Genomic DNA, 21,269 nt, shown 5'->3' with positions numbered 1-21,269 from the left:
GTATGCTAAAGCTGAAAGCTTTTTTCTTCCCCAAGCACCATCACTAAACGTCTGCTCCTGGAACACCTGGAGCTTTATCTGTTACCCTCAGCCTTGGCTCTAAAGCCTGAAGAGAATGTGAGTACCAGCTCAACTGCTTCTGCCCACAGATATCATTTACACCACTAGCTATAGATAAGGATCACTGGCAGCGAGGATGTCAGCAGCTCTTGGAGCCCATAGGCAAGTGCTCTGTGAAATCCCACCAGCCCATGGCTAGGAGTGGAGTCTAGAGAGGTGGGATTTTGCTTTACTTTTGCCCCAGAGGTGACACCTTTGTTCCTGTTCTCCAGAGCTTTGGGCTGATGAGACTTTTCTCACCATCTTCTTGTGGCACAGACATGGTGCTGGAACAGGTGATTCTGTCATTTCCTTTCCCACCATCATTGCTATCAGGTCAGACTTCCTTGAATTGTCTCTTTTTCATTGAGAAGGCAGAGGGTCTAGTTTGTTTTTCTGTGGTCTTAACTGACAGAGAGTCCTATTTTCTCTCTCTCAGGCTGTAATTCAAGGAGTAGAAGGAGACCTAAAGGGAACCCAAAAGGCCTGCTGTAGGAAACTATTAGGTCCACTTCTCCCTGGCATCCTGCATAGCTTCATGCTACAGCTCTGACTCTCAGCCCCCGCTTTTTAACATCTGGCGTGTGCTTTTCTTAGTCACTCTTACGTAATTCCTTCCCCATCAACACCAGGTGGACCCTGGTCATTCAGGATTTAAAGTTGGTTGTACAAATGACAGCAACCTGATTAAGTCTTTCATAACCCTGTCATGGGTAAACCTCATGCCCTGTCATGAGTTTAGCATTGCAGGGCTTATCCATAGCCTTTGACCTGACTTATCCGAAGTTTTCCAGTGCTGTTGACTGCTAGCTAAGCCCCTTCACCGTCATCTGTTTTTCTCTAAGGGACTCTTTTAGGCTAGATGATTTAATTTTGTGCTCCTTCTCCAGGGGTTTGAGAGGCATGACTGGTTTTGCCTTAGTCCCTTTATAGCTCTCCTTACATTTGCAACAATTTATGGATACATATTATGTAGACTGAGGTGCCATCTGTGAAACCGGGCAGCTCTCCGACCTTCCTTCTTCCTCTGACTTTGTATGAAGTTATATAAAACATCTTTGTTCTGCCTCTGAGATTAGTCTCATTTAAAATTGCTTGGCGCCCTCTGAACTTGTGCATTGATTTGAATCCAAATGTCACAGCCACAGTCACATGAAACCACACTATTTCTTATACTTTCCATTCCTTTGGCTCAGTGCAGAGCGTGGACTTCTGCCTGGTGGCTTGCAGCCTGGCAGAGTTTGCATATGCTCCTGCACGCGTCTTTGCTAACTTGGGACATTACAATGCTCCACCTACAGCTGAGACCAGACAAACTGAGCCCAGCTTGGGGCTATTATTTTTTTTAGGACTTTTCCTTCAGCTTTCAGCAGTAAGGCCCTACAGGCTCTCTCTGGCCTGCCCTCTGGAGAGGGGCCAGAGCATCCTTCTCTCTCTTTCATTTCCAGAGGGAGAAGAGAGCAAAGGGAGGGGAGGTCAGGAAGGTCGTGCAGAGTTTTAGGGGTTGTGCTGGGACTGCAAGCCAGGCCTGAGGACTAGACTGCCCTACTAAATGTCACAGCCATCCCAGTGAAAACTGCTGCAGAGCAATGAGAAACAGGCTACTGGAAATCAAGGGAAGGGACTTCAATTAGTGCCCTTTGGAAATCCTGCTCTGGGCTTAGTCAAGAAAAAATGTACCTTGGAGGAATTGCAAGATATCAAGATCTCATCCAGAGGAGGAAGTCAAAATTACAGTGGGTGCTCATTATCATTTTGCACAGCAGCAAGAGGCGAGAGGCCACAGCCAGGCTGTTTTCACCATGCTGTGTAAGAGCAAAAGGGCCTTGTCCTGAGGAGGTGCCTGTCCCAAATGCTGCTTTAGGACTCAGCCATGCTTACGCTGTGTGCAGCTCTGCCACCACTGCCCGCTGCCTGGCTATGAAATGCTAACACAGAGCAGACATCCCCTGGGGCTGACTTGTTCCCCTGTGTAGCCCATGGTGCATGGGGGTCCCTGATGCTCACGGCATCCCAGGGCCAGGCATCATCTCTGCCTTCCCTGACCATGTCTGTCCCCTTTCTGCCCAGCATCGCTACTCCCCTCCATTGCACACCCAGAAAAAAACATGAAACACATATTTTTTTGTGCTTTGGTGAGTAATGACAGCGTTATCTGTGCTGGCAGCTGAAATGTCATTGTTAGACAGCCATCTGAGTGCTTTACCAAGACAAACAGGCACAGCTTTCCGAGCTGCTCTTCCAGGCTTTTGTCAGAGCTGAGCCAATGCTGCTTCATTAATTCGCTACTTTGGAAAGGGGTCGTTTTACAAACAAAAGGGTGCTTTTAAGATTAGTTTTATTCTTTTTCTTTGGACTGTGAAACACCAAGTGGCAGTGTGGGAGAGGAGCCAAGCTACAGCATCTCTTCAAACCCCATGAGTCAGAGGAAAGCCCTACAGGAGCTCAAATTTTCCTGGGAGAATGGTTATAAGAGCTCCCACTGTTTCCACTGTTTTTTTTTTTGTTTGTTTGTTTGTTATTATTATTTTATTTGGGGGGGCTAGAGGGGGGATTATGGTTTACAGAGGCTTTCATCAGCATGTGTTTCAGCAGCTTGACTGGGAGGCAGGCTTAATTCTTTTCTCACTAGGAGGACCCCGAGCTGAATTTCCTATTCTTCAGCTTTCTCCCTTAGGCAGTAAGCTAAAATGTAATTTTACCATTAACATAGAAAAGGTGGAAAAATAAGGCAAGATAAAAAATAAAATTAATCCTAAACTGCAGCAAACATTTCAGTGTTTGCTTAAAAACCACCCAGTAGAAAGGAGTGAGCAGGAAATTCTGAAACCTCAGAAACTTCAGTCACAAGCTCTTTTATTATTTCCTGCAAAAAGCCACCGGTGGGTAAGAATTTTTTTTTTTTTTTCCCATTATTTTCAGAACTATGGGCTGCACGAAGCGAAGGAAGGCGAGAGCATCTCCGAGCGCCCCTGGCTGGGGTGGAGGCAGCCAGGTGCTGCGAGGACTTGGAGGCAGCTTCGCCACACGGAGGCAGCTTCGGCTCAGGAGAGGAAGGCGAGAGCTTCTGCAGGCTGCTGGGTTAGCTCCTGCCTTTGCTGTTTTCCTTCTACAGGCTTGAGCTCCACACATAGTCCTGTTGTCTTGGCTGGAGCTAGCCCTGCTGGAGCTGATGTGTCTGCAATGCAGCCCTGTGAGGCTCTGCGGGGCTCCAGCAGCCCAGGCAGCCTTACTGTAAAGCTGCCTGCCCCTGTCTGCCCCACTGCTTTCCACCTCTCTTCATCTGTCTATGGGATCTGAGAGTGGGAGGCAGGCCAATGTGCCCCACAGCTTGGCTGGAAGCAGTTATGTACCCTCAAATCAAAGCCAACCTAAACGCCACCTCCTTATCTCAGGTCTCAGGAGGCTTCTGCCTTTTTTATAGCATGGACTGTATTTGGAGGGGGGGATATTGTGGTTGCTGGCTCAAGAGAGTTTCATTTTTGCCCCCATTTCTGTCTGTCTCTGTGAGTAGGAGCTTCCTTTTGGCAGCTACAACTCCTGGAAATAAGAGAGTCCCTGCACCACCGCAGTAGGGAGCTAGCCAGTCCGTTTCCCACTAACAGACGGCATCTACCATGTATGATTAAAACCACTCCTCCAGTGAGAAAGGGAGAATGGGGAACCTGTTGCAAATATTATTCTCAGAGGAACACTGAATTGCAGCCAAAATAGCTGAGTCCTGCTGCTACCTGCCCGTCCGGGGCAAGAAAGTGTGGGCAGAGGAGCAGGAGAAGGGGTAGAGGTGGCTGAGGAAGGCTGGGGTGAGGATACCCCAGCTTCCAAAGGTCTTTCTGTGGTGTTGCTTTTAATTTCACTGAATTTTCCAGGCTAGGAAATAACTACCCTGAATGGTGCCCTGGGGTCGCAATGAGAATTTCAATATCCCAGTGGGGCCACCAAGGATTAACCTCTCCAGGTCTCACCAAGAGGATCCCCAGGGAGTAAAGCTTCACTGAACTTTGTGGTGGCAATCTCACAACACTCAGGGGAGCAGGATGCTTGGTGGCAGAGCCTTCTGGACCTAGTGTTGTAGCATCTCCCAGACAGCAGTCGCCCGGCTGCTTTCCTCACTCACCACAGGGAACAGCCTGAAGACTTCAGTGGCTGACCCAGCTGAGAAACATTGGGAAGGTGCAAATCCCCTCCATGACACAAAAGCATTCAGCAGGAGCATCTCACAAAGTGCGTCAATCTCACAACAAAGCTTGCTCCAGCTCTTTGAGGCAGGGATCACACCGTGCAGGCATTGCTGTCACTGCTCTTCTGCCTCGTGGATGTCATTTGAGGTATTCAGGTACAGCGTGATCAAGTAGGTAATGCACGAGGCTGAGAGGCAAGAAACTCAGATTCTTGTCCTTGAGGTGCTTCTAACCTGCTGTGTGGCTGAAGGTGAATCATGTCACATCTTTGTATCCCCTTTCCCTCTTAGGACAGCCTTGTGCTGTCCTGGCTGCTTCAGTCTGGGATTGTCTCCCCTCCTCACAGCACCTGCTGCAGGGAAGGACCCAGATTGTTTGCAGGTATTACACCGTTTGATGAGCTCTGCAGGTGGATGGTCACCAGCACGAAGACCTCAAGGGGACTGTTCCTTGAGGAGCAGAAGGAGATAGAGCTGGTGACGCTCCTGCAGGGAACCTCTGCCCCTGCGAGGAGGGAGCATCATGCCCCACGCATCATTTCTGGGCAGCTATCTGAGTCAGCCTCCAGCCTCCCACTCACCCTGTGTATTTTGGCACTGTCCGGGCTGGCACACTGCATCCCTCTGTCCCAGCACAGGGATGAGTACGGGACAGAGGCAGGTGAAGGCCAAGGTGGGAGGACCACAGCGGTTATGCTGGCTAATCACCAAGTCAAGCACGGGTTTGGTTCAGTTTCTGTACTGAAAAATTGGCATTGGGGTTAAACTGTACGCACATGGTCCTTGAGTTTTGTAGCAGCCGTGCTGCTCCTCTCTGTGAGACCCTGCAGCAGAAGCGGGATAATCTCTCTTTCGTCATCTGTACTTTGAATGCTATTATTGAGAAGCATTTTTGCAATCCTCTTTACACAAAAAATTGGGCAAGCACTGAGTACATCCCCTGTGCTCCCCAGCTGCTTTCACAGAAAAGTGTTTCCAGCCAACAAGGGCAGGAATCAGGTGTACAGAGAAAACAGAGAGAAAATAAAAATCACATACAAAGCTATTCCTTATCAAAGTTTCATTAAAATAGTCCAAAAAAAAAAAATTACTTTGCACAGCTTTTCCCCACCAGAGATAGGAAAAGCAAACAAATAAAATCAGGCCCATGGCAACTTGCCACAGTTCCCACAGAACTGGGGAAAATTGGTTTACTACCGTGCAGGAACCTGCCTGACCCATCAGCAGATCTGTACCCCCTCCCTCTTCCCTTCGTGTTTACTCTGGAAAAAGCCACCGAGTACTTTGTGTGCAGCAGAAGGGAGAGCAGAGCCCAAAGGTCTGGCAGGAGACAGGCAGATTTCAGCCCCTGGTGCCGTGACTCTGCCACCAGTTATTACAGGTACTTTGACTAATCAAGGAAAACAAAACAGAACATAAAAAGTGGCTAACTAATATTTGGAGCCTACCCACTATTTTTGAAAATTGATCAAATTGTCCAAGACTTATTGATTTTGAAGAGTCAACAGCGGGCTCCTGAATGTGCTGTGCAATGGGGCAGTGCCCAGCAGCGCCGTGGCTGGGGTCAGGTTTGCCAGGTGTGATGCTTCACTGACATAGGGATACTAAAACAGTATTTCCCGTCGGCGATGCAGGGTGAGCCAAGTTAAACTGGCCAACTTACGCTCAGACATCTCTATTTCCATCACAAGCTGTAGACAAGCCCTTGGAGAGAAGCATGTGAGCTGTTACATGGATCAAACTAAACCCAAGACAGACGGCTGTGCGGGGATTTCCCAAGTTAGCTGTTGTACCTGGACCTTTGTGTTCCGCAGCCTCTGATGGCTGTGCCTTCAGTGATTTCATTTCATCTCTTTCTGTACCAGTTAACGCTTTCAGTCTCCACAGCATCTTATGGCAGTGCCTTCTGCAGTTTATATACGAGGCAGTGCACTTCCTTTTAGCCACATTTTCTGCATGGCAATTTTACTGGGATCCTGCTGATTGTGGCAAAACAGTGAGTAAGGACTTGGGGCTTGTCTCCATCATTTTGCCTTTACTCTCACCATCCCAGTGGTCACTCTTCCAGCACAAAGTGCCTTGGTCTCCCCAGGCACTTGGCTGCTCTGCAGAGATTTTCCTCGATGTCTCACAAACACTCTTCCTTCCAGCATGATGAGTGCCTGCTACCCCTGCAACAACCACTGCACCTGCTGATAAAGCAATATTTTTTTGTCTCCTTTTTGTCAGGTCCTCCCACACAGGCTTCCTCTTTTTCCCTTTTTTTCCTGTCCTTCTTGCAGTTTGTTCTCTCCTCTTGGTGCCTTGTCCAGACCTCATGTGGTCTTCCCTTACCAAAGGAAAAGAGAGAGGGAAGCATTATGAGTGTTGATGGGGTGTAGAGATTTGCAGTTACCAACTTGAACCCACAGGTTGTGCAGATGGTTTGTGGCCTGCTTCCCATTCAGGGTACTTTTAGTCTCAAAGAAAGAAACCCTCAAATTTAGTACCAAATGACACATAACCATGTACAGGCTGTCTGAGTTAACCCAATACAGATTTACAGTCTGCAGAGGTCAGAAGTGCAAGCTCCACCTACAAAGATCTCTACAAAGATCTCAGCACTGCCTGTGGGCCAAGTCTGTGAGCAGGACAACCCATTATCGTCTATTCATGGTGACTTCTTTCTCCATAAATCCCATACTAACCTCACAGGAGACAGAGAGACATCCTTCTAGTATGTCTGGCCCCGCTGTCTTGCCAATCAATTGAAATTTGAGCTTGGAAAAAAGCATGTTTTTCTATTCAACACCTAAGTACTCACTCTTGGTTTTAAGATCAGCGTTCCCCTACTAGGGTTAAAATTTCCAAAGCAGAATTGCTAGCATTTACATAAGGAAGCAGGGGCAGCAACAACACCCACAAGTTTTCGTGGGGTGGCACATTGCTCCCCGACTTGCATATCAGAAGAGAAAGGCTGGCTGGCAAAGGGATTTCATTTCAATGGCACAAGATGGGCGAGAAGCAAGGCTGCACGTGGAGCAGGGACCACAGTACCAGTGGGAGAGGGTTTTCAGCCGCTCTGTGCTCCCTCTCTGGAGAAGGCAGCTGTGACCATGAATAACAAACAGGAAAAACAGAGGCAGGTTTTGAAGAGAAATGAGGGCAGTGCAGGGGGGGATGGGAGCTCAGGCCAGCTTATGTAAGGGTGGGTATAAAAGGGAGACACGAGTCCTCTCCTGAGATCAGGAGGAGTGGAGCAAAAGGACGGGAACCTCTTCCTTGGACAGAGGCTTTGAGAGGTCTGTGTTTATTTATACCTTTATTGTGGCAATTGCAAAATGAGATTTGTTAGGCAATGGGTGCAGGCCTTGGGCTTTCTTTGTACAGGCAATGTTTTGGGGAAGGATCTTGCTTTTACTTGCTTGATTTCCTAGCTGTTGGAAAGTTTTTCACCTATTTTTTTCCCAGTGCAATTTTTCTGGCACAGCTCTCTTTGGGGAAAAATATCTGTGGACACCACAGCTGAAAAGCACGATAGAGATTCTCCTCTTGCTGAAGTCTAGATCTATCCTCAAGCATATGTTCATTCCTAAAACCATGGCAACCCAACAGAAAAAAAAAAAAAAAAAAAAAAAAAAAAAAAAAGTCCACATATAGTAATTGGAATAACGCTTGTGCACTCTACCTTAAAATGGTTCAGAAGTAGAATGTAAAACTGAGTGTAATTAAGTCATAATAGGGCAAAATATGTTCCCATGTGTCGCAATGTATGTTCTTCATAGTCCAAAATCTCCTCCTTTATTAGAAACTGAAAAGATAAATGACAAAGGTCTAAGAAATACTCTAGTGTATAATGCATCTTAGTAGGGAAATATTAATTGAATGAGCATAATTAGGTGAGGTTTGTCTGAGCTTTGAACTGGGGCATAAACAAGAGGTGAAATCAAAGGCTCTACTACCAGTGGGAGTTTCTGCTCAGCTGCCTCCTGCCCCCACTCTTCCATAGGGCAGCATCCCCTGTGGCCAGAGATTTGGGGCTCGTGCCTGCAGACATCAAGAGGAGACCACGGTGCACTGCAGGAGCCACAGAGTGCCTGCTTCTCCTATTGCCTGGATCCATGGCCAGTCTCCATGCATTTCATAGCCGTCTGGAGATGGTGCAGATGCTCAGGGATTGTTCTGCTGCCAGATGCTTCTCAGATTGAGATGCCCCAGCAGCAAGAGGAGAAAACACCTTAAATATTTCAAGCTGATTGCTTGGGCCTCATTACATGACAGCATGTCATATGGCCCTATGCTCAGGACTCATTACAGCTAAAGTAGTCAAATTGTTCAAATGAAAAGCAGTGCTGCAGAGATGTATTTCCATCCCTCTGTCAGTGTGCTCATCCCAGCAGGGCTTGACTGTCTCTACCAGCACCATCAGCTCCACCAGCTCCAACAGCCCAGGTGCACCCACAACATTGTTCTGCCTTGGCTCCTGGCTCACTCCTTAAAGCCCCCATGTAATCGGGCACCACAGCACAGACCAACTGCATCATCCCCGGTTTAACTGGCTATTTGTTTGCTTAAAGAGGAAGAAGGGGCATGCCAAAGCTGAAGGACCACTCCAAAAGCAGCAGAAAGATCTTTGAATCCCACTGCTCTTTCTAAATAGGACTTGGGAAGTTGAGAGTAGAAGGGGTGAATTATCTGTCAGCTGGATCTGGTGACCTAATCCATCTAGTTTTCATCTTCCCCACAACATTTTGCTTTTAAGAGTAAAACAAGCAAACTTTTGATCTTCTGGATAGGTCAAGAGTGTAAAAAATGGTAAAAATTGACATGCCACTCACTGATGGGTGCACAAACCACAAGTCAGAGCTTAAAGGCAACTTACCCAACAGGAAAAAATCTGGTCTGACTGTGCACCAAATGCAGGCACAAGGAAACCTGCATTTCCTCGAGTCCAGCACAAAACGAGCAGAGTTATTTTCAGGTGCTATAATCAGTTCTCCTACATAATGAAGTGCCTGTGTCCATCTCAGTAAATGTGTAACTGCAGGCTGCACAAATGCGCTGGGTCGGGTTAAAGGTTGTGTATTGATCTCTGGAGTTTTCTGTGCACCCAGTGATAAATCATGCTCCAGTTTTATCAGGCCCTATCTGGTCTGAACTAACTTTTTTTGGCCTCCCAGCCCGTGATGTAAAGTAGCTTTGTGCAATGCCACTGGAGACTTTTAGAAAGGCCCCTCCTCGGGGAAAGGCATAAATGCCCCAAACATCACCACGTACAGCTCCCGGAGCAAGAAGGTGCCACAGGGAGCCTGCCCCAGAGGAGACATCATCCACAGGGGGACACCAGCACGGACAGAGGCTAGTAAGCACACTCAATGGATCTGCTCTGAATGCCAATTTTTCAGCTCAAGTTTTCCTGCTTTTCTGAAAGGCTCTGGGCTGACTTCTTTAGGGAACTAAATCACGTTTGCTTCACCACTGACCAGGCCTGGTGTAAGTGTTAGCAGTGAGGACTCTCTTCTTGCTCTTTCCGCCCTTGGGGGTCAGCATGGTGGCTGAGGGGAGAAGCAAGTTTTGGGCACCAGTGGGGCTGGGGAGCTTGCTGCCAGCAGTGGCTGCTGTGAGGCACATAAGAGGGTGAACAGAGTTGCAACTAACAAGATACAGCTATTAGTGTAAAAATACAGCTCTGATTAACAGCATTTTTGGCAAATGATAAGCATTATTCATACAGAAGTGTAATTTCTGACTCATTTGGATTTCAGATATGCAAATCCAAAGATGTAGATTACAAATCCAAGGAAGGCACAACAGAGCTATTAGTTATCAAAAACTGGATACAGGATAAGTGAGAATTATAAACACAGTTTGTCAGTGTGTTTGTGTATAAATGTGGATGTTCATAAATACATGCATGTATGTGTGTCTATGCCTTTTGCATTCCCATATGCACCAGGTCCTTTGTTCCGAAACACTGGCAACGTCAATGTTCAAGAAATTTCTCTATTTCTAGTCAAGAAAAACAAGAGCAGCAGGAGGTCTTTTACCACAGGAGAACTGTTCGCACAGAAGAGAAAACCAGAGTTTATCCCTTCTAACTCTGTATTCAAATAATGAAGGTGCTATGAAAATAAGCTCTTGGTTTCCGTGTTAGCACATTTTTGTAAGGGAGCCCTGAGTGTGTTTGCCTAGAAGCTAGAAAGAATGTTTGCACTGGGCTATGGAAACACAAAATGCTTCGTTAGTGCCAGATATTATGCTGACTAGACATGCAAAGTAGGAGAGTTCAGCAGTGGGACCTTAAGAGACCTGGTTTCCAAACCCACTTCCCCTGTAACAGCAGGCAAATCGCTTAACTCGTCCATGTGTCAGCAAGATTTAGTGCAGCAATTTGCAGAGATAGCTCTGACTAGGTCCCGGGAGCAATATAGCTGCATTATTATAATGTTTTGCCAGAACTAGCACAGTCTAGCTCGCAAGCCTAACTCATTGCAGAGCACTACCATGTTGCTTCCAGTGCTCAATCTTCAGGATATCGCAGTTGGTAATGTAGTCAAATCCATGCTTGGCACATCCCCACCTGCTGCCATGAAACTGTTGGCCATTTCATCCCGTCCTTTTCAGGGAGCAGGCAGCCCAGCTGGCACTATACGCTGCAATTCCTGTCCTTGTAACTCCAATGCAGTATGGGCACCTCACCATATGAATACAAGAAACAGTATTTACAACAGGCTGATCGGTCTTCCTTCCTCTCCACTTTTTCTTTCAGCAGACACTGTGGAAGTGGTTTCCAACATGAACCTCGCAGCAGACCTTCTCTGCTTGCTCCTCTGCCTCACTGTGGTGGCTTGTGACCGGGTCTATGTCCATCCTTTCAGTTTGTTTTCTTTCAACAAGAGTACCTGTGAGGATATGGAAAACCTGGCCCAAGAGGGAAGGAAAACATTTGTCCCTGCCTCCATCGAGTCCCAAACCACACCTGCTTATGAAGATGACCTGAAGGACAAAGTCAAGCTGGACACCCCGAACCTGAGTGGCCGTGGGAGGCAGAAACTGAGCTACCTGAAGGACTTTGTGTATGTCCTGGGTGTGCGGTTTTACAGTGAGCTGAGGGAAGCACGTCGAGGCCAAAATGTCCTCCTGTCCCCAACCAGTCTCTATGGCTCCTTGGTGTCTTTCTACCTGGGTGCATCCAACCAGACGGCCACTGATTTGCAGGGTTTGCTGGGATTTGTTCCCCCCTCTGGAGATCCTGACTGCACCTCTAGGGTGGATGGGCACAAGGTTCTTGCAAGCCTGAGGACTATTGAAAGCCTCATCAAAAACAGGGATGAAGAGCTGCTCTTTTTCAAGACACTCTGCCTCTTCTCTGCCCCTGGCATACCCTTATCTGAACAGTTCGTTCATGATTTGTTCCCCTCAGCTGATGCTTTCTACACCCGAGCTGTGGACTTTACAAACCCAAGTGAGGCAACAAAGCAAATAAACACCTTTGTGGAGGCCAAAAGCGAGGGCCGAAGCAAATGCTTACTGACAGACCTTGACCCATCCACCGATCTGCTGTTTGCAGTGGATGTCCGCTTGGCAGGTAAGGGTGAACAAGCACTTGTGTTGGAGGTAGGCTAGGTGGACAGGTAGCAGCCCTGCTCCTGGGAAGGAGGCAAGGTCAAACAGCAAGGGGGAACAGCTCAGATGAGAACCTGAAGCACAGCCCCATGCAGTGTCCCATTCCCAGGGTCCTGCCTGCACGCTGCCTCCCCTCACTCAGCCACAAGCCAGCAAGGGCAATGGAGAGGAGGTGGAGGGAGATGGCCTCAGGGAAAGTTTCCTTGACCAGGAAACTATGGGTTAGTAAAGGTGTGGTGAGATGAATAATAGAGTACCATACTTGATTTCTTACCACAAAAGAACTAAAAGTCATAAAAAGTCACTAAAGAGGGGTTTCTGGCAAAAATCATCAGGATGTAGATTTAAAGCAAGCATAAGCAATACTTTTCCATAGTCTGGAGGCAATTCCTAGGTCAGAAAGTAAGCTACCAGTTACTGAAACTGGAAGGGTTGTTCCTTCCAGTTAACCCTAGGGGGTTAACTTCCAGGTAACCCTAGGGGGTTACCTAGGGTTGTTCCCAGAAATACTACTGCACCGGAGCCAGTACACCAGAGTGTACTTGCTTTTCAGCATCCTAGTGCCTGAATGTAATACTGGAGATGGCACACCTTAGGGCAGTTTTTATACTGGTGACTGTATTTCAATAAATTTGCAGTGAGATTTAAGTTTTCTACTGATAAAGGGTGGAGCTCAGATGTGCATTAAATGCTTTTGTGCCTTTATCTTCCCACTTGCAAACTGGATTTTCAGTTTTCTTTGCTTTTTGTGGGTGCTGTCAGAAGATACTCCATAATGCAGTCATTGGTCATAGGCAACATCGGTTCACAAGGCAAAGGTTCTGCTTATCACACTTAATTTCATTTTATGACAAGGTCACTTTTCTGGTTGATCAAGGGAAGCCAGTCAATGTAATCTTTTTGGATTTCAGTGAAGCATTCAATATGGTTTCTCACAGTATCCTTCTGAACAAAATGTCCAGCTTTCAGCTAGACAAAAACATAATGCAATGGGTGAGCAATTGGCTGATGGTTGGGACTCAGAGAGTTATAGTAAATGAGGTTACATCAGGCTGGTGGCCAGTCACTTATGAGGTTCTGCTGGGCTCCTTTTTAGGACCAGTTCTCTTCAAGGTTTTTGTAAATAATATGGATGTAGGACTAGAAGGTGTTTTGAGTAAGTTTGCAGATGTTAGTAAATTGTGAGGAGCTGTTGACTTTGTTGGGGGTGGAGGGGCCTTGAAGAGAGAGGTCTTGACAAGCTTGAGAGCTGGACAATTACTAACAATACGAAGTTTAACAAGAACAAATGCTGGATTCTGCACCTGGGATGGAGCAACCCATATTGGGGGATGAGAGGCTGGAGAGCAGCCCCACAGAAAGGGATCTGGAGGTTCTGGTCAAAAGCAAGTTGAACATGAATCAATGGTGTGCCCTGGCAGCCCAAAGGGCCAGCTGTACCCTGGGGTGCATCAGGTATGGCATTGCCAGGCTGGTTGAGGGAAGTGATTGTCCTGCTCTGCTCTGTGCTGGTGTGGCTTCACCATGAGCACTGTGTGCAGTTTTGGACACCACGGTATAAAAAGGACATAAAACTGTCAGAGAGTGCCCAAGGGAGGACTACAAAGACGGTGAAAGGCCTAGAGGGGACGATGCCTGAGGAACCCCTGAGGTCCCTTGGTTTGCTCAGCCCCGAGCAGAGCAGGCTGAGGGGAGGCCTCATGGCAGCTGCAGATCCCTCACGAGGGGAGCGGAGGGGCAGGCGCTGAGCTCTGCTCTCTGGGGACAGCGACAGGAGCCGAGGGAACGGCATGGAGCTGGGGCAGGGGAGGGTCAGGCTGGGGGTTAGGGAAAGGGTCTGCACCCAGAGGGTGCTCGGGCACTGGGACAGGTCCCCAGGGCAGTGGTCATGGCGCGGAGCATGCTGGAGTTCAAGAAGTGTCTGGGCAACGCTCTCAGACACATGAGTTGATTTTTGGGTGGTCGTGTGTGGAGCCTGGAGTTGGACTCAGTGATCCTCGAGGGTCTCTTCCAGCTCAGGATATGCTAAGATTCTATGAACAGGTCTCTCCCATGTCCTAAGAACAACACTGTTGTAAAACCAGATGTGAATAGTCATGTTAAGACTTCTAACTTCTCTTGGAGCCTTTTCAGGGGATTACACACCTAGTTGCATGTTAGAGGGCAGAGGAATCCAGACCCTCAGCAGCAGATGGCCATGGGGAGCCATTGCAAACCCAGTGGGGTTGATTTGCTGTGGTTCATGGCTGTCCCAGTATTAATAGACTCAGCCCCAAAGAGAACACCAGAGCTTTGAAATTTTGTGTAATCAGATCCAAATGCACTATTGTAAATTAGTAAATAATTTAAATGGTACTGCTGAAGAAGCAGTCTGGTTTATTTGCCACATCAGATTTGTTTTGTTTTTCTCCCTACTGGCAGCATTTAACAAATCTGCATACAACTAAATTGTGACGTGCAGCACTCTTGTTTCAGATAGCAAACTTTCTGCATCCAAATTCATGTTTAATGTTCCAGAGGCAATTAGCTTCCTGGCACTTTGAGTCAACTCTTTATGGGAGCTCGTTTTACTTAACAGGAACATAAAAACTGCCTGGAGCTAATCCAAGGTCTGTGCCCTCACATGTCCACCCTGCCAGAGGGCAGTGCTGCTTCACAGAAATGATAGGAGCCACCAGTAAGGAGCCTACTGCCTCACCTGCTGCCTTGCAGGCAGTTAGATACTGCTTCCTCTATCTGTGACATTCCTTATGTCCTTCCCAAGACTATTTAAAAAGTTATTATCCCAGCTTGATACATTTATCTCTCTGAATGATTATTTTTTTTCCTTTTGTTTTATTCTGTTACACTCTGGACATCTGCTGTCCTGTAAGTTCCGCAGATTACACAGGCAAAGTGTCTCCTTTCTGCTTTCAGCTTCCATCCCTCATTCTTATGAGATAAGAAAAAAAAAAAAACAGTGAACAACTCTTTACTTTTTATTTTATTTTATTGTATTTTATTTTGCTTATACCTTTCACATCTCCTACCCGCTGCTGCGTTTTGTTGAATTTACACTAAGTGGAAGTGCCTAAATCTGCTTTTTATACAAGGTGATTTAGGAGACAAGTGTTCCTATGTACACCTTATTATGTACTAAATGTGTTAGGATCCAGCATTTCCCTGGATTTATTGGAGAATAGACTATTTAGCAGTACAGCTATGCCAGCTCCTATTTTATACTGAGATTACTTTAATGAAGGCATTCCTTTCTTTACCAGAATGTATAAATCTGTTTTCCTAATTCCCCTTTCCACAAAACAGCAATTTCAAGACTACTGATCTTTGCCCTTCTCACTGATGGCAGTAGTTTCTTTAATGTCAACAGGATTATCTGCCTAACTGGGCAGCAGCACTGATCTATGGCAATGAGCAGATAACATGTTGAAATGCAAAGCTGCACAGAAGCAGCAGGAGGTGAGAGCAAGGCTTCCCATACTTTTGAACTGGGTAAGAAATTTATATCAAGGTTTAGCAAGTGTTCAGGTATGTCCCTCTTGACCTCCTAGGCTCAATCAACCCTTTGGTGTTGTGCTTGCTACTTTCCCCGTTGCTTTGGTTCTCAAGAAGGCTAAAGGTAAGACCCCAGGGTGAGCTTGTACCACCTTCCCTTGCACCAGCCCCCTGGCTGCCTCAGCAGCCAGCTCCAGCTGTGTGAGGGCACTCCTGCAGCTGGCCCTGCCAGATATGGTCCCAAACAAGCAATCCTAGCACATGGTCGTCACAGCTGCTCATGGGATGGCGAGGAAATCCAGACCCTCCGCATCAGACCCATCAGCCACCCAGGAACCACCTTGGCAGCTTGGGAGGGAGCAGGTAACTGAGCAAGCAGAAATTTCTACCAAATTTGTGGCATTTCCTGGTCACACAGCTGGTAGAAACATAGCAGGTCACAGTCCTGATGATTTTTCAGACGCTGTTCTGTAAATCTGCACTGCCTTTGCCTGATGCTACCAGAAGGCATATTAAAGACAGGATACGTATTTTTACAGTAGCTAAATGTGATTTTACACATACTGCCCTTATCTAATGTGGTGTGTTGTTTTTAAACAAACAATATACCAGTTAAGGGGCAGAGGGGAGGAAGGATGAAAGGGAAGATTCAACTTCTTTCTTGGTCTGTTTTTCAGTGAAAGCTAAGAAAGCCTCCCTGCTAAAAGAGCCTCAGGAGTTCTGGGTCGATTCAAACACAGCGATCTCGGTCCCCATGCTGTCAGTAACTGGGATTTTCAAGTACAAGACTGATGCCAGTGAGACTTTTTCTGTGATTGAAGTCCCTGTCAGCAAGAACGCTCTTCTGGTGCTGCTGCAGCCCATCAATGGCAACGACCTGGACAAAGTAGAGTCCAAGCTCCCTTTGCAGTCTGTGGCCTGGCTCCAGGATCTGTCCCCAAGGTACAGCTTGGACACACATGTGCCCTCCCATAGGAATTAGTGGGAGAGGGTGCACAGTGCAGCCCTGCCTGCTCCCTGCTTTCCTACAGGGGTCGGATCCTGTCAGGGAGGGTGTAACAACTAGTGCAGAGATTCACGGAAACACAGGCATGACACAGTATTAGTAGAAGAAATGTCCACTGGCTGCCCAAAGACTGCCTAAACACCATGCTTTGATACCAGAGGACATACTCTCATCTCTCCCTCCCTCTTCTCCTCTCTCTTTTTCAGAGAAGTTAAATTAACCTTGCCAGAATTAAAAATAGAAGACAGCTCTGATCTACAGGAACTTCTTGCAGATATGAAACTGCCTGCATTGCTGGGGAAGGGGGCAGATCTCAGTAAAATAAGTGACACCAATCTAACTGTTGGGAAGGTATGGTATATATCACTGGTGTTAAGCAAAAAATGCTTTCTGTTCAGCTTTAGCCTGTTTAACTGTAAAATTTGACCTAAAACAAAACAGTATGAGCAATGAGGGATACTTGATCAGCAGCAGACATTCAAGATGACTGAATGGTACTGAATCCTCTTTCAATTAGGAGAACAGGTTTGCTCTACAGCATTTAAATTTCATCATTACAGTAGAGGATGTGACACAATCACCAGGTTTGAGGTCTGGGCACACTAGGTTCTGTGCACACAAATTAGCCTCCATACCAACAGCTTGAACAACTCAAAGCAACAAAACTGGACTGAATGATACAGGCTGCAGTACACAGAATCATAGAACAACGTGGGTTGGAAGGGACCTTAAAGATCAGCCATGGGCAGGGATACCACCCACTAGATCAGGTTGGCCAAGGCCCCATCCAACCTGGCCTTGAACATCTCCAGGGACGGGGCATCCACAGCTTCTCTGGCAGTTATTGGGCTGTTCCCTTGACCACTGTGGGACTGCTCCCAGAAATTGCAAAAACAGAACCAAGCATGGCACATTGTCTCACCTGAAGACAGGTTCAACCATTCAGGTCCCAAGGGAAAGAAAGAGGGGATCTTAAAGGGGAGGGATATCTTCCATTAAAAGGCAGCAAATTATGTTCTAAAAGTGTAATTTCAGTGCCTTTGACTTTTTTTCTTTTTGGAAGATGTCCTGTGTTTGAAGCTTTGTCAGGATAATGGGTACTGGGATTTCATACAGCCCAAGTGTACAAGCTGCTGTAGAGACTTTTCATGTTATGGAACAAGTGTATCAAGGGTTTATTTGAACATCCATGGAGTCTATCCTGGGTTGGCTACAGCTGATCTAACTCAACTGATTACTTCATGTGCTTTTTCATCTACTTAAGCTCTCACTATCATGACTCCGATTACTTTTATCTTTTCCTTTACAGATCATTAATAAAGCCTTTTTCAAACTGACAAACGATGAAACAGATCCACCAGAAGACCCCACAGCACAGAAGGAAGATTCGGGACCACTCGAAGTAACACTGAACAAGCCATTCCTTTTAGCTGTTTTTGAAGAGAAGTCAAGGGCAATGCTTTTCCTTGGCAGAATAACAAACCCACTGCAGAGTGTTTAAATGCAAGCACCAAGAACTGGGGCAGAGGGAAGGGGGGAAGGTGTGGAGAAGAAAAAAACGATACACATTTCCCATCACCTTTTTCTTATTCATCAGCTATTTTTATGATCATGTGGAGTGTTCTAGTTAGCTTTGAGATGAAGCAGGTAGTGTTTGAAATACAGCTTTTTGAAAGCTAAAAATTTGCAACATTCCAATTTCGGTCATCATCTGTTTCATGTGGGGTGGTGACTCACACTCCTCTCCCAGCTTCTCTTCTTTCCTTCTTCCCATCTTGTCTCCCTTCTGCCCCAGCAATCTTTTCGATACAATGGGGACAAAACAGTAGTCAGCAAGCCACTGACTTAAAAAAAAAAAAAAAAAAAAAAAAAAAAAAAGATTTTATGAGCGCAAGCAGCATTTACTACAGAAAGGTAGAAAAAAGGAACTCTTCTGTTCTTGAGAGGTCACTTTTACTTTGGTCAGATTCACAAGAGACATTCCCTTTCACTTTTTACAGAGAAAGTTTTATAATTATGCACAGAATTTTCTAGCTTGATCAGCACTATTTTCCTTTAAAATGCTGCCAACATCATGGGCAGGCTTTGCTTGTCCCACTGAGACAAGATTTTGCCTTAGAAGCAAAAACACATTTATAGGAAGTTTCTTCTTTCTCCAGCCCAGATGGGTATGTTTATTTCTTAACTCCATGGAAAAGCTAAAAATGAGGTTTGGTAGCATTAATGAACTGCAATGTATGAATTCGCATGGTGTGACAGCATTATCTCTGGATTTTTTAGAAAAAAATAAGGCTTACTATGCCAATACAATTCCATTACTTAGAATATCTTCTAACCTGAAAGGCATTTATTACAGCTTTGTAGTGAAAAAGAACATTACTGGTTAGAGCCCAAATCTGTAAACCTTAACACATCCGAACCATTTTTAAAAGAATTAAGAACCAAAAAATCCCCCAGAATTAATGGCACTGATCTATACTAATGGCTGTTGTGCTGATACATGTGAATAAAATGGCTTCAGCAGTTCAGTGCAAATCTTAGCAGTGTCATAAAGGTTTGAAAAACTGGAAGAGCAGATTAATTATTAGACTTGATTCCTGAATGTGAATGAGGAAGAGAGGAATTGGGAGTGAATTTTTGGTACTTAAGAAAGCCTGCACGAGCTTTTCCTTTGATTACACTGGAACATGGATTTTGACCTCGCATTTCTAGATTGTCTTTGGTGCTGATGGCATTCGCAGTAACTGCAAACCTCTTTGGGGTATGGTGCCAGATGTATTCTGCAGAGCACAGCAGCTCACTATCATCCACAGTGGCCCAGATTTCTATCTAATCCAAAACTACTAATGCCAGTGCCTTGCTATTGGTAATGTAGGAAGATAACCTTCTTCTGTCTTAATAGGAAAAGACAGAGGAATATCTTTCTTGAGAATACTAGGATTACAAATGCTGCAATTGGATAAATGCATGGATATTGTACTGTATGTATGTATTCCAGATGCTCTAACCCATAAATACTGTGCTTGTATTTTATACAGCAGCAATTAGCTATCAATACGCAGAATAGGAAAACTGCAAATAAAACCACCTCCAAATCACTTTGCCACAGTTCACTTGGGTTTATGTCTAAGTCAGATCTCATTCCAGCTTTTGAAATGTACTGTCAGATTTATGTTTTATAAGACAGTAAGTTGCCAATTATCACACAATACAGCCACCAGTATAGCTGTAAGCATGAAAGAGACAGCTTCCAAGTGCTTATATAAGCTATATTAAAAGTTATTCCGTTTATTCCTTGAAGTCAGTGTGTAGCTTCAGCCACAAATGGAATTTCAGACCACAAGAGTTTCCATTTTTACCATGGAGATGGAGGACAAATAAAAGGGGCCCCTGGCCATGCTGCCAGTAGGCTCTGGGACAAAATAACATTCTTCACAGGTGAGGACCACACATGGCTGGAGAACTCCACAGGCTGGTCAGTATTACATGGAGAAAAACAAAATACTGCCCCCTGGCACCCTGGAAAAGCAGAGTGAGGAAGAAAGGACATAGATAGGGAACTAGAACTAAGCAGGACAGAGCAAGAAGCGGAAAGTTCTGGAGCATTACAGTATGAAAAGGATAAGCTCTATGTGTATGTACCATTTAAATGGTAAAAGAAGAAAACAACCCACAATTAAATCCCTTTGCTTCCCCAACAGCATATATTCTGTTGAGACTTGTTTCTGACACCAATTTTATGTCTAAAATGCTTATTTTACTTTATTCTTCACTCTGTAGAGCTAATGAAGTCCTAACAAACATTTTTCCCCCCCTGTAGTTACCAGTTTTCTTGATGCCCGAGTTCCAGTTGCAGAAACATGAGTACAGGTAGCAATGTAGAAGCCAAAAAGAACTCAAGACAGACTTTCAGACTCTTGAGGAAAGTTGCCAGGCTAACCATTTAAAAAGGCTCTCATTCTCTTTATAAACTGAAACATACTAGGACATGCTTTCTCCTGGCAATTTTCACACTGTATGTAACGTAACTGTATCCTAACCACCACCAAAGCACATCAGCTTCTAGATCTGCCATTTCTTGATAACTTTTCTCTTATTGCCACATATTGTCCTGCCCTCTGTTTGTCCCATCAGAATCTGGATGCAAAAATCCCACTGAAATGTAGGAAACACTTACGGTCTCCCACTGCACTCCTCTGCCAGAGGCACAGTAACACACATTCCAGGTATCCCAGGTGTCATTCACCCAGCCCTCAGCTGCAGTCAACTGCTCATCAGCAGTCTGGTGAACTAGCACCTAAAATCATGCTCTAACATGGGAGATTTGGAGAAAGAAAACAAAAGATGACAGACTCTTTAACGTGTCATCGAAACAACATGGCTTATCACTGAGCATAGCTGACAATTATGCTGAAATTCTCAAATTCTTCTACTCATCCCAGACTTACCTATCCCTCACATAAAGTTTCAATAGGCAAGTCACTCTAGCTTCCAGATAGCCCTCTGGTAGTCCTCCTACCATTTAAAATCATGGTAAAACTTTTAGATTTCCTGCTACATAAAGATGCACCTTGAACTAAGGTAGCTAGGTGTGAAGTCTGAGAAATTCTGCATGTATTTAGGCAAAATATAGCTCTGAATTCTAATATACAACATAAGATGAATCACAATTACGCCAACACTGAATACATTCTAGCTTAGCAAATTAAGTTCTACCTTGAAAGAAAGCAGGTAGCCAGAAAGTAACAGCAAGAAAGTTAGGTGCTGATATTATAAATTATTTTTGAAGTGTACAGTATTTTAGGTTTTTTTTTTTTTTTTTTAAATGTAGCACTTCTGATCAACAAGGTCCATGGAATAAAAATAATCTTTAACATAAAAACATTA

At 45.5% G+C, this 21,269-nt stretch overlaps 1 protein-coding gene across 2 annotated transcripts; it reads left to right on the top strand.

The window, feature by feature from the left end:
• The first annotated feature begins 7,512 nt into the window (after positions 1–7,512).
• On the top strand, positions 7,513–18,229 carry AGT (angiotensinogen). Of its 2 annotated transcripts, none has more exons than XM_032185642.1 (5): positions 7,513–7,560; positions 11,028–11,846; positions 16,054–16,318; positions 16,589–16,733; positions 17,692–18,229. In XM_032185642.1, exons 2-5 carry the CDS (start codon positions 11,054–11,056, stop codon positions 17,881–17,883), a joined length of 1,395 nt encoding a protein of 464 aa, XP_032041533.1. In that variant the 5' UTR covers positions 7,513–7,560; positions 11,028–11,053; the 3' UTR covers positions 17,884–18,229. The 2 variants fall into 2 exon arrangements, with proteins under 2 accessions (XP_032041533.1, XP_032041534.1); XM_032185643.1 differs by having other exon boundaries at positions 7,518–7,560; positions 11,031–11,846.
• The last annotated feature ends 3,040 nt before the right edge of the window (positions 18,230–21,269 follow it).

This window comes from Aythya fuligula, chromosome 3, assembly GCF_009819795.1.
Source record: "Aythya fuligula isolate bAytFul2 chromosome 3, bAytFul2.pri, whole genome shotgun sequence".
NCBI classification, from domain to species: domain Eukaryota; kingdom Metazoa; phylum Chordata; class Aves; order Anseriformes; family Anatidae; genus Aythya; species Aythya fuligula.
The sequence above is the reverse complement of the archived record's forward strand: the minus strand, read 5'-3'. Positions and strand labels throughout refer to the sequence as shown.